The 14,015-nt window shown below is 34.7% G+C and overlaps 1 protein-coding gene across 2 annotated transcripts in view; it reads right to left on the bottom strand.

Moving 5' to 3' along the window:
- Nucleotides 1-14,015, bottom strand: part of VPS50 (VPS50 subunit of EARP/GARPII complex) — a 75,855-nt gene that overhangs the window by 44,871 nt on the left and 16,969 nt on the right. For both annotated transcript variants that reach the window (XM_015619097.2, XM_033511850.1), the window contains exons 6-12: nucleotides 12,736-12,806; nucleotides 12,207-12,324; nucleotides 12,080-12,115; nucleotides 9,550-9,632; nucleotides 7,895-7,937; nucleotides 5,088-5,186; nucleotides 2,031-2,171 (exon numbers count right to left, since the gene is read on the bottom strand). In XM_015619097.2, the coding sequence (XP_015474583.1) occupies nucleotides 2,031-2,171; nucleotides 5,088-5,186; nucleotides 7,895-7,937; nucleotides 9,550-9,632; nucleotides 12,080-12,115; nucleotides 12,207-12,324; nucleotides 12,736-12,806 (591 nt within the window). The remainder of the gene's footprint in view (nucleotides 1-2,030; nucleotides 2,172-5,087; nucleotides 5,187-7,894; nucleotides 7,938-9,549; nucleotides 9,633-12,079; nucleotides 12,116-12,206; nucleotides 12,325-12,735; nucleotides 12,807-14,015) is intronic.

Raw genomic sequence — 14,015 nt, 5'->3', positions numbered from 1 at the left:
TTTTTCCACAGGAAGTTATAAATTTAATTGCTATGATAGTTCATTTCATTCAGCACCCTGATTTCACAAATGCATTACAACAGGTAACAGCCAACACTGATTTCCCATCTGCAGCTTGTCCCTAAATATCTAATAGTTTCCAAGACAGTCATGAAAAATTTAAAAAGTAAATTTCAATGCAATTGCATCAATATTCATAGTACAATGAAGTCCCAAAATTTGAGTACCTTCTTTATACAGAAGACCAGCTATTGCAGGGTCACATTAACTTAAGCAGCATCTCATTAAGGCTTTGCATTAGTAAAACTAATAGAAATTATGAGGTAATAATTTTGTAACCATGCAGTTAAAGCCACCCTCTTTCTGTGTATTACAAAATGTGGTACTTCCAAGTACCTGAAAGATCCCTCCACATGCTCAAGTACAAGGATAAATAGCAACACACAACCTGTACTTTAGAGCTGGTCAGAAGGAGCTCAGTAATAGTAAGTGTAAATAAATAGGCTTAGTATCATTAGTATTTGCAAGAAATGAGAACTGAACTTAAGGACTCATAGACGTATAAAGCTAAATAAAAATAAAATCTTGGAAGAAAAGTTCATTAGAAACAAAGAAACAAAAATAAAACCACACTCTGAAGGCTTATAGCAGAAACATGAAAGGACTGCAGTCCGGAGAACAAAGACCAGGGTCTGCTGGCTTTCTGTAGCCAGAATTCATTTCAGTTAAGTGGAAATACCAACTACCCAGAAACCTACTCATTATGCTCATGAATACTAAAGTCAATCATTCCAAATAAATTATTTTTCTTATCACACTCACTTTTATTTATATGAAGGCTCTTAAGATTATATAAGCTTTTTACGTCAAAGAGGCACCCATTTAAAATGAAATGGTTTACAATGCAGATGTGTTGTTTACTAGTGGCAGCTACATGATCCCAGGAGATAAGTGAAAAGAGAATTAAAGCTTTCTCATAAAAATCTTTAAAGTTGGTATAAAAAATTAACAAAAATAGCTACCATAACAGAAGCTATTTAGGAATAAGAAATGCACCACTGCACCTTTGAAACAATCAGCTTTAAAAATTTCAGAAGAGCAGCAATAAAAAATAAAAAAAAAGACTAAAAACAGAAAATGGATCAGAATATTAATTTTTATCTCCATGTGACTGTATTTTAATTTAATAAATTGCAACTGATGGGGTGGGTCCTTAAATTGATGAAGTATGATGAGGGCTTAAGTCTTTGACTGAAACTAACATCCTAAAAAACATTCAAGCTAGAAACATAATTTCAAATTGTAATTCAATGTTAGAACTACCTAAAATAACTCATGCTCTTCTTCCCATCATTGAAGTCTTACAAAATTTCTCAGGGTGTAACAGTAAAATCCAAAGTGAAAAACTTAAGAGTGAACTAAAAATGCTACTTAAAGTACAGTAATTCATTCTAACAACATTAAAAATATGCAAGAAACTGCACTTAAAATTTGTAGCACAGGAATATATGTACATTCCCAGCCCATGATCTGCCTATCATCAGACTTTCACATCTCAATATTCTAGCTGTCCCTTATCCTGGCATCGAAATTGCAAAATTAAATATGAGAATGAAAATGAATGATACGAAGTCAGGAATAATAGGAAGACTCAAATTAAATTAGAATCTTTACAAGAATTCTTACTGAAATGCATTATCAGAGAAATTGTGAATACTACCTAAATGCACTGGAATAAACTTTAAATACAATAATTATTCCAATAACTATTTCCAGTAGCGTATCATACTGAAGACACACATTTTTAAATCTTGGTGTTTATTTCTCAGATGGAGTGGACAGTAACTCCAAGGTGCTAAGATTTAGTGCCATCAAAATCAACATTAAGTTATGAGTAACAAATGTCTCAAATAGTCATAAGTTGTATTAAGAAACTAGAGTAGCTACAGGGTCCCTACTGACAAAAGGTACACCTACAACAGTGAAAAGATTCAGATTAAAAACCATACATATATGCAAGAAATACATACTGTACAGAGGTCTTTGTACTGTAATTTCTGAAACTTGGTGTCTGTGTTTCCTGCACACAGCTCCACATATCCAAGGACTACTTGAAACACGGTGTTGTGAATGGCTTGGGTGAAGTGCATATGTAACTGGTCCATTGCTGTCTGAAAGAAATGGAGCAACATAAAATCAAATAGTAAAATTCAATTTGTCATATGCCATCATCTCTTAACATACATATTTTTCAGTACTGAACACTTGTAAGCATGTCCTCCAATCTCTCAAAAACACCTAACACAGATCTTGATAATATTACAATATGGTCACATAAAAGAGTTCAGGTATTGCAAGTAAAATCAGTTTCCTCTGCTATCTTCCCTCTGTAATTTAGGGGTTTTTATGCACTGTCACTAGTAAATATTAATAATATATGGCTAATTCCAGAATTTTCTCACTCATTTATTTACCCTCCCAATCACTGCTAATATGTCAAAAATAAACTACTTGAGATTCATTTCTCTCAGTGGAAACACTGCTAACTAAATAAAAAATATTTCCTTTGCAATCATTAAAATTAAAAGCACAATTACAAAGTCTTCATCCACTTTCCAGAGTGAAAAATCCAAAGTACAATTAAGCATTAGAGAAAGGCATGCACATCATATAAATAAATTTCCTATAACATTCCTCTTTTTGGTAGAAAAAAAAAAAGACATCTGTTTAAAAAAAAGACTACCTTTTCCAGGAAAAAGTTACAGGTACTAAAAGTTACATAATGACTATGTATCATATTCGTTTTGCCATAATCAGGCCTGAGTTTCTGGTCAGGAGGTTTCACAAGTGTCCCTGCTGTTAATAAATTGCATACAACATTATTCCATTTCAGAAAGTGAATTTTCTCACCATTTTCACATACATATAATCAGCAGATTTGAAAGTGTTCAGTTTCACTACGTCCTATTTGACATTTTTAGCTACTGACAAGAGCTGAGAACTCAATCACTCCATAAGAAATGAAGAAGCAATTCTACTTAAATCCCATTGAAAACAGACCATCTTCTATAGCTAGTCCTAACTTGAATTAGTCGAAGAAAACAGAATGACAAATTAAATAATGTAAAGTATTGAAGATACCGAAGGATCTTGACATTTTTTTACTGAGAAAAGGTAAATATGGGAGAGATTTGAATAACAATGCAATTGAATTATTTTCAGGGCAAGTTTAAAATACATACTTTAGTAGAAATAAAAAAATGTCAAAACCAAGTCACTCTATAATGGAACAAAGCAAGCAAAACCATGCAGTAAAAAATAATATTTTCATTTTGTCAGAAACTTCATTCCTCTCCAACAAATATCTATCTTTCTCAATATGTCACGCACTTGACATGCAGAGGATGCATTGTATCTATTTTTATTCAGTAAATAAGAAATTCAATTCAGTGCACTAAAAAATTAAAAAGTCTAATTAATCTTCTCCCCTGATTTTAAGGTTGCAATCTTTAGACATTCCAATAGTTCTGCACATTAACTAAGTATGGGAAGATAAATCCATTTCTATCCCCTATTGCAGAGCTACACTGTTATTACAGTCAAGCCAGGAAAGAAAGAACCCAACTTTGCTAGAAAGGTTCTAATTAGAAAGAAGCAAAACACATGAACAAAAATTTAAGACAAACCCAAGAAAGGCAATCTTATATCAGATATGCTCCTGAAATCTGGAAAGAGCATTAAAAAACTCAAGCATAATAAAAAATTATTGGGGCTCTTGTCCTGCTTTCATCAGGGGACAGGTGCTTTGACTTCATCTTTAGCAACTAAAGCTTCCTGGGGGAATCTCTTCCCTAAGCAAATCAATCCCTGTTACACTGCCACCACCACATGCAGCCTGTATTATGAGCACTGATCACTGACAAAACATACCTCCAATACTTTCATGTCTCCTCATCCCCTTTATTTCACAAGACCTTGGTATTGGCTCTCATACTTCATACCTTCTGAAGGAAACTGGTTAATTCCTTCTCAGAGAAACAAACCAGTATGAAGACCCAAGGCAGTGCACCAAACGGAAGAGAACTCCATCCTATGTGAGAACTTAGGTCTACCCTTATATACACAGAAAATGCTCTAGGCACGCACAGATATAACCTTCATGTCCACAGTATGTGTTTGACATGCCATGGGATGTATTTTACTGCAAAACAATCCATCTCCTCACGTGTTACATTCCCATCATTTTAACAGTACAATATAAAATGGAAATACTCAAGGCAGAGGTTGTGCACAACCAAAAACAGACCTAGCTATAAAAAATAGCATTCACATAGCCAAACAGAATGAATAGTGTGAACAGCAGTATAAACAGAGCTGAAATATTCAACAGTTACAGTTATAACATGTCAAAAAAACTACAGGTTGCAGGAACACACAGCTTACCTTTAGCAAGTACTGTTAAATTACATGAGCATTATAAAAACCTTTGTGTGTATATATATATATATTTGGCAAGATCCATCAGCATTAGTGCGCTGGTTTTGGATAGCATAGAGTTAATTTTCTTTACAGTAGCTGGTACAGAGCATGGGGCTGTGTTTTCGAGTTGTGCTGGAAACAGTTGATAATTCAGAGATGTTTTAAACATTGCTTACACAGGGTCACTTTTGTGCTTCTCACCCCAATCCTCCAGAATGGGCTGGGGGTGCACCAGGAGTGGGGAGGAGACACAGTCAGGACACCTGACCCCAACTGACCAAAAGGATATTCCATAATATATGGTGTCAGGCTTAGTAATAAAAGCTGGGGCAGGAAGACAGAATGGGGGATGTTAGGAGTGAAGTTTGTCTTCACAAGTCACTGTTACACATGATGGAGTCCTGCTGTCCTGGGGATGACTGAACACCTGCCTGCCCCCTGACTTTGCCATCACACCAAGGAGGAGGAAGCAAGCAGCTGTGTGGGGCTTACCTGCCACCTGGGATTAAACCAGAACAATTAGGAAAAGGAATTTCCACCACAGTACTCAAAGCTTCATGCTGTGATGTGACTATTCTTTGTGACTTCCGTAGAAGTTAAGTACTAACCTGTGTTTTTCCAAGCAGCCTGTAAGCCTGTTGAACCTTTGTATAATGATTGATATCAAAATTCTTGCATATTTTGGAAAGTGCTACATCCAATTGTTCCTATAGAAATGAAAGAAAAAATGTGTTAAACACTAAATAAAAACAGGCCAAGTAATACATTACCTCAACAACAGCAGGTGAGAAAGATGTTTATTTAAACGGTGTGATAATTATGGTTGTAAAGTAACTGAGACTGCATGTGACTGGACTGTTCTGAGGTGTTTAAGTGCTACTTCTTGCAGTGTAAGTGCTTCAGTGTCAGCCAAAGAATTCCACCACTCCCAAGAACAAGCAAGAACACTGAAGTCAAATTCAGAGTGATGTTTGCTTTGAGAAGGCCAGGAACCTCAATATGTGAGAGCAGGGATTTCTAAATTGGTTTACTTCTACCTCTAAGAAAAATCCAGATCTGGGGGTTTCAGCTCAATCAATTCAATTACAGACTTCTTAACCTTCTGACTGCATCTCTTAAATGGAACTAACACTATCAGAATAAAAATTATCTGTCATTGGCAAGACAGCCATTTATAGAATACTACATCAGCACAAGAATCAGTAAATAATGAGAGAGTCAAAAAAGAAAGTAGACAACACAAATATGGGTTCTGCCAGCAGAGCTGTCTGAGCATACTGAGTAGCTCTGCTACAAATGAAGTTCACCTATCATGTAAACTAAGTGAAAAAAAACTTCAATAGGATCATGTATTTAATGACTAATAAAGCTTTCAAGAATTTGATTGTGTAGCTTAATAATATAATTCTCATGTAGACATCATAATAGATACACACCCTAACTCTAGTTCTTTTCAATCAACAATGAAAAAAATAAAAGCAGAATGGATCAATAACATAATAACATACACAGTTAACAAATATTTTCTTTCCTTGCTAGATACTAAAACCGTTTCACTTATTATTTAATCATCTTGCAATACAGTCTTGCTTTTAAAAATAGAAACCATAATAGAAGAGTGTTTAGTCTGTTATGTACTTAATCCACTGGAAAATTTTAATAAATTACATCATTAGTCACAAAATATTTTTGATGTAAATCCCAGAGATTTGGTGGGAGTTGCTCATTGTACTTTCTTCCCTAAGCCAATTAGTAAAAGAACAACTAGCCTAAAGATTCAGAACTTCTCTAAAACATTAGTCAGCAACTTGAATTTCAGAAATATACTGATTTTTTAAAAGAAAATTCCTTCTGTTGTTTCTTGCAGAACAGCTGTACAAAGAGAAAAACTGGGATATCAAACTGCCCATGAATAGAGCTCTTAAACAGAGAACATTTATCTTTTTTATTGAATTTTTCAATAGTTCTTTCCACTATTACTACCTTGCATTTTATTTGTAACATAGTATAAAAGTAAAATCTATATTAAAATCTAAATTAAAAAAATACAAAAAAATGAAAGAGGAATGGACTTAAGTAGAGGCACTAAACTATGGAAAATACTTATTACTGAAATCCTAACTAGCAGAATATTATTCTATATTAATTAGACCATGTACTTCTCAGCAGTACTCCATGGACCCCAGGATGATTTACATTTCTTTCATATGCAGAGGCATAAGTCCAGTAGAAAATAAGATACTTTGACAGAAAGAAAGATATTTCTATGAAGTCAAAAACAGTAAATAAAAATCTTGAATGCGCTTATTTAGGTAGCTTTTCACCAACCAATATGGCACATTTTATCATATTTTGCTAAGACCAGAATTTGCTCTTCAAAGCTGTTACTGGAAGGAAGATATGTGTCTCCTTTTAAGTAACATCAGTATTTGCTCACAAGGAGAAAATGAGTGCTCACTCTTACAGAGCCTGTTTTAGAGTGGGAAGAAAACAGTCATTCCATCAGCTCTTTTGAACCAGACATGCTCTGAATAACGCACTATCAAAGAAAGACTAAAGGAACAAAAAGAAGCTCTGCATAAAACCTGAAGTACAAAGATGTAATTGAAGGAAATTGACAAAGTTTTAATTTTACAGGGAATTAAATAACAAGGTATGATAAAACATGTACTAGTCTGACTTTCTGAAGAGCATGTAACAACAGGTATAGACAGCTGCTCAAACAGCTAATTCAGGATCCTGCTAAACATTACATGCATCACATACACATCATACATACCTACATTGCTAGACTTCTTACAAAAAGCTTGACAAGTTCCAGCTCAAAATTACTTAGCAGTGGAGTTCAAAGAATTCCCTTTTGCCCCACCAATTTCCAGGAAGACACTTAACATTTTATTTTCCTTTCTTTTGTGATATTGTCTACCAACTAAAACCAGCTTTAGTCTCATCCTTCACACCTATTCAAGTCTTATTTCCTACAGCTTAGCACTGGTCCTATTCAGCAGTTTCCAGTTTGCTGACCTCTACATTTTCTTGTGAAACTGTGATCTCTTGTATAGTTTATCCAAACCTACTGGCTTGCTATAAATTTATTTCCACAACTCTTTAGAAGTTCAATACTTCAAGTGTTATGTGACTTTTTTAATGCTCTACCACTTACAGCGAGCACAACTAATGAACTGGGTCATAAAATGATAACATATTGCAGAGCATTTAGGTAGATTATAGCACTGAAGTCTATATGAACAGCAATGGCTACAGCATCCAAAAAGAGTATTTGAAAGAAATGTACACATTCTGTAATTGCTAACAACATTTTACCAGAAATCTCTAGCACTTAGAGACTAAATCCTAGGACATACTAAGAGATTAAATATTAACATATATTTAATAACAGTATATTAATTCTTACCTCTATTTGTTCCAGGGTGTCTTGCAGTTTTGAATTTAACTCACTATTGATGAATGAAAAAAATGTTTAGAATACAATTACTGCTAATATAAACATTTCAGACCATTTCTTATTTCTAAAAACCCTGCTACTGAGCCACAACACAGTAGTTCATCATGCTGTTGCTGTGTCAGACTGGCACCATCACATCACTGCTGTGTGGAAAGGCACATTATTCTAGGTTTGTAATGCAACAGTGTTAAGAGGGTCTAAATAACTCTGTCCTGCTAGGATTTAGCCAAGCATTCAAAGACATTCCCAACCCCCAAGAAACTTGCTATAAATGTTTTTGTATGGCACTGTGGTCTACAGCAGAACATACCCAGAAGGGTCAGGGCTGTCAAGTCTTAGCAAACTACAGTAATTTTTTAATTTGTTGCTCAGGAACCACTTATAGAAATGCTATAGGAAAAAGAGAATTTAAGCTTTTTCAGAAAAATATTCAAAGTTGGTATAACAAATTAACAAAAATAGCTACCATAAGAGAAACTACTTAGGAAAAAGAAAGGCACCACTGCCCCTTTGAGACAAATGGCTTTAAAACTTTCAGAAGAGCAGCAATCAAAAAAAAACAAGACAAAAAAAAAAAGACTACTATGGTTTTGTTTTGAAGGGTCAAAGCAACAAAGAAATAGGCACAATATTCTCTTCTAGCACAAAAAGCACAGCTTTCATTAAATAATCACCACATCTGATTTTAGACAACTTCCTTCTGGGCTGTGAATTTTCTGTTTAGGGGCCAACATTAATTATCAAAAGACAGATTCCAGCATCTCTGCTTAATTCCCTATGCTTAAATGATAACACCCATCACCCTCTTTTTTGTTTCCATTAAATAAATTGGGTACAACACCCACCAAAGAAAAGTTTAAGTAGAAAAAAAGGCATCAAAAAGCTCATTAAAAACCATTAAACACTAAAAAGAGTAGCCAGTATTTCTTTATTGTTTCTCTACATGCAATGAACCTTCAAACAGAACGACCTCCACAGTAATGTTACTACTACTCCTGCTGGAGTTTATGAGCATTCCCTACTATTTCTTCTTCTTCTTTTTTTTTTTTTTTTAAAGCAATGAAAACATTAAGTCTTTCTAAGTTAAGAACTGCAGCTATTTGGATTTGTTTTGATTCTGAGATTCTGAAAGCAATTTCTTCATGTCAGCATGAAACTCTGCACTTCCTAATTTCATTGACAAGAATCAAGGTAAGTTATCCTGCAGAAGCCATCTTACTATAGACAAATAAATTCCAGAATAAAAATTTCTCATTAAAAACTCAGCTCAGGTATCTCTAGGTGAAATGCTGGAGCAGAGCTGCAATTCATTTTTACTCTGAAACTTAACCTGCCAACATATTACAACAGTTACAAAACAATCATATAGTCTAAACATTGATTATGTGCTGTTATGACTGTGAAGAATGGTTAGTTGTTGTAGAGGGAGGTGGGATACTACAGAGGATACTTACACTTTTGTAACTGCCACAATTTTAATTTTCTAAGCTAAAAATTACTTTTCAATTAAACTTTCTTTAGAGAATGAGAATCAATGATCACTATTTTATACTACTTACAAATAAAATCATACAGAAGCTGACATCTGCATAATGTCACCCTACCTTATACAACTGTAGTGTTTGAAAGTGCTGGCGGCTTTCTGGCATTCCAAGCACAGCTGAATAGCTCCTGGATAATCCTCTTCCTTAGGATAAAATACAATTGACAGCTCATCTGAAGCAACAGTGCAATACCCATTTTTGCTTGCATGCTTATGTATAAACATTAAAAATAAAATACTTTGCCTCTCCACTTTGTCTATACAGTAAAGAGTGAGGGTCTACTGCAGCATTTAATGTGCAAGTAGTTTAGAGTCAGCAACATCTGAACACACACTGGGTAATACATTACCTTATGCTAACAGCTTTCTGTATTGTTTCCTTATCCATACATAAAAAATACATCACAAAGCTTTTATTACAGAACAACTAACATCTTTCCAGTAATCTATTCATGAACATGGAAAGAGGTTAGTTCAGGTACTGAAAGGCTGTTCCCACAGTTCATAAAACACAAAAGGAGACAAGGAAGACATTCCCAACATTATGGGAATGTTGGGAACCAACATACCCAAATAAACACTATTTAAAATTGACACACCCAGCTCATTAGAAATTAACTTAAACACAACAGAGTCACAGAAGGCCTCAGGAAACAAAGAACACACTATGGATGCATTATCCTAATATATAAGATGAATATCCAACATGTAGACATCTCAATCAGGAAGTATTATGAGGATGTCGGGACAAAACAAAAACATACACACAAAAATGTAAAACCAAAGGATGCTACCAACAAGACATGGGCATTGCCTCAGATATACTTATTATTTTTGTGTTCTATTAGACATGAGACCAGAAAAAATCTTGGAATAAGAGAAATCCTCTTTAATAGCTAAGAGCTTCTGTTTTTTGTCATAATTCCATCTGTTCTATTATGTGCTTTGGAGAGCTCAAATGCAAAGCTGTTACTGGAAGTTCAGTCATTGATTGAAGAGTAAAAACGCAAGGGTAATTCATATTCAGCTATTATCATAGAGGAGTTTCTGAAATGAAATTGGTTTTAACAGCAATGTTCTAATGCAGATCGAATTTTATTAAAAAACATGAAAAAAACCCAAACACATTATGCATTAGATGAAAAATGAACAGTACACTGGTTTAAAACAACTGCTGTATTTATAACTAAGTATTTCTCCACTGGAAACCTGGTACTTGCTCCATCAAGTCTAACAGTGCTCAAATCAGAAAGCCTGCTTGTCTAAGATATAATATTAATATATTCCACATGTTGCTCAGCCCTGTAAGCTACTGTAGCTTCATTCCAGGTTTTTTTTTAATTGGGAATCCTTTCAAAATGCTCTTCTGTGAGTGGCTACTAATAGTTCTCATGCATATTCCAACCTACTACCTTCTTGGAATAAATGGGCGAGTAGTTCAGATAACTTATTGGAAGCAGACACTGAGCACAGCTCCAAAACTGCACTCTGCCAAAAACAGCAGTTCCAGCCCTTAAAAACCACTGACCAATTATTATAATCAGACATTATCATCTGTGTGTGAATGCAACACCTACGCCCCTTCAGGACAACAACTGCCAGTAGATAGTGAAGAGTTTATTTCCTGTGTAGCAAAATACAGAACAGAAATTAAAAGCTAATTATTGTACAGGGCTTACTGAGCAGAAAGCATTTATGTCACCTGAAAATGAGTGCAGTTTGCTTGGTAAAGAGTGAGAAAGTTTGCTGACACATGGCGACTTACTCAAGATGGAATTAAATTCCCAGAATCCTCAAAGTTAAAACTATGAAGATTCAATTTCCAAATTTAATAACTGGATATTATCATGACATTCCATCCAGTTTAGCTGTAAATACTTGGCAAACTTGCAAGTCAAAATTGTTACACGGCATGTACTATAGCTGTCAATAAAATCCTGAGGCTTTCCTTCATATAATTCAACACCTAAAGATAAGATCTTAGTTTGCTCTGTGCAGAACTGATGCCCAGAGCATTTTTAGGCAGTATACATAACAGCATTAGAATTTTTAGTGTCATGGCCTGCATGCTGCAATGTTTTCTACAATGGAATTAAAAAGCCAACCCAATGAATAACGACAGAAGGCTACTACATTTACAAATAAAATACCAAGCAGGGATGCATCTATAAATTTGTATATATATGTCTATATCTATACATATTTATATCAATAAAAATTCATTATCCAGACCCAGCATATCATCAGCTAAATCTCATCTTTTTTTTTCTTCCCCCCCCAAATATCAGGCTGAGAAAAGAGGTATAAATTGAGAGCAGGGATAAGGGAAGACCCCACAGCATTTTTACTGAATTAACTCAAACTTCAGTGCCCAGATCTAAAGGTGGGAAGGAGTTTTTGATACTCTCCCCCGACAGATTGGCTATCTAATTTGATACAAAGTTTTTCTCAATTTAAAAGAAGAATAAAAACGTAATTTCATCCCATGCACACACCCTGTTTGCAAGAGAAAAGGAAGGGACAAAATTAAGATGAGTGGGAAATGCAGACTTAGAATAGCTTCAAATCATACCAGTCTGGTAGGGACTTACCTCCAACATCTCACTCAAACGTACATCAGTTCTTTGCTAAAAAAAAAAAAAGTGAAAAAAATTCCAGTCATTACTACAGAGAAATGAAGAAAAATATTTGTCACTGAACAAAAACAACTGTACATACCAGTGTTTTTATTGTTCTCAGAGACTTCAGCAGTCCAATAAGCAACTGTCGTTTCCTCTGATTTGCAAGGAGCCCCAAACTGGTTTGTGTGAAGCCTTCCTTTGCTATATTGAGGTGTCTGCAAGGTAAAAATTAACATAATCTGCAGCAATTCATAATATAAAACTTACTTCTAATCAATTCTAATAAGTCCAACAAACTACATGGTAGAAAATAAGATTTTCAGCATTGATAGGGAAACTCAAAATGAGATTGTACCAACATACTAAGAAGGCATATCCTCCCTTCTGCACTTGTCTGTGGATCAGTGGTACAGCTCTAAAGCTTTCTGTTTCAAAGAGAACTCCCAACCACAAAAATGAGAGCTGCAAGAGTTTGCAACTGTTTCAGTATCTACAACTACTACTGCTTCAAACAGGATTCAGCACATAAACAGGAAGTATCATCAGCTAAAAAACTTCCTGAGTTTATAGATTTTCTGTTAAATACTTCCCCACTCTCAATCTCTGCAGTTCCTTAAGCAAGATACCTTCTTCCATCTGTGCAGATAACCGCTGCTAGCTGAAGGCCATTCTGCAATGATGTAACACGTTCAAGTTCCTAGAGAGAGACAACAGAGACAACAAGGTTAAACAAATATACAAGTTACACACCAATGAAGACTACTGATTAGTAGATTTCTCTTGAGATGTTATAATGACTTTAGAGAGTTACTTTATATATTGTTTCATCATTTTATATACACTAAGCACTGCAATTTAACATTAATATAAACTATATTTTGAAATACAATTCTCTTTTGAAGATAAGATAGTTGAAATCCATTTTCATTACAGTGGGACCCTCTACATTTATATATTGCACATTTAGCCTAAGAATTTCTATACCATTACAACAGAATGATCAAAGCTTCAGGGATAGAAGCACAGAGCTTAATTTGCATTAAAATGCCAGAGAGCAGCAAAACAAAAAAAGAGAAAAAACAAATTATGTTTCACACAGCACTTTCTTGTTCAGAAGCACTTGTGTTCCACCAATTTAATAGATGTCATATCATAATGAATGTTAATTGTATCCTGTTGACTTTCAACTGAAAATTCTTCAGCAGAGGTGACCTGAATTTAGCTTGATTTTGACTCAGTGAAGTACTTAGCATAATCTCAACTCCTGGAAAAAAAAACAAATGTTTTAATATAACTACTAGGATTTCTTTTGTTAGAACAGCTCTGCAGAAAAGTGAATTCTTTCCCCAGGCTACAGAAAAAGACATTAGATCTTCATCTATTTTTATTTTTTAATTCTGCTCCTTATTTCAAAACATATCAAGTGCTTTCCATGAGAAGGGAGATTTTCACTTTGAAAACTAATCTAATTCTAACAACATGACAAGCAAAAATGAGTTCAAAGTTCAGCTCAGTTTTAGATCAGCTCGTGGTCAGTCTCCAAAATCACTAAACTGCATCTTCCACCAAAACCTGTTCCTTTATGTTACCAGTGTTGCTTTTGTATAAATGACAGCCTAGCTGCTGATATGAAAAATATCTTAAGAAACCAAATTCAAAGATTATTTTCCTCAATACCTACTTCTCTCTAAAAACATACTTTTAAAATACCAGACCTATTCAAAAAGTCACTGTTCCCTTGTTCATGATGAAACACATACAATAAGGAGCAACTCCACTGCAGACTTGCCTCTTGCAAAGACTTTGTAAAATCTCTCCTTTGAACATGACTGGATGGAGAGGAATGGGGAGAGAGTGCAGTCTAAATATTCCCAAAGAGGGAGTCTTCTGCCCAGCATTTAGGGCT

This window comes from Parus major, chromosome 2 (genome assembly GCF_001522545.3).
Source record: "Parus major isolate Abel chromosome 2, Parus_major1.1, whole genome shotgun sequence".
Lineage (NCBI taxonomy): Eukaryota > Metazoa > Chordata > Aves > Passeriformes > Paridae > Parus > Parus major.
The sequence above is the reverse complement of the archived record's forward strand: the minus strand, read 5'-3'. Positions and strand labels throughout refer to the sequence as shown.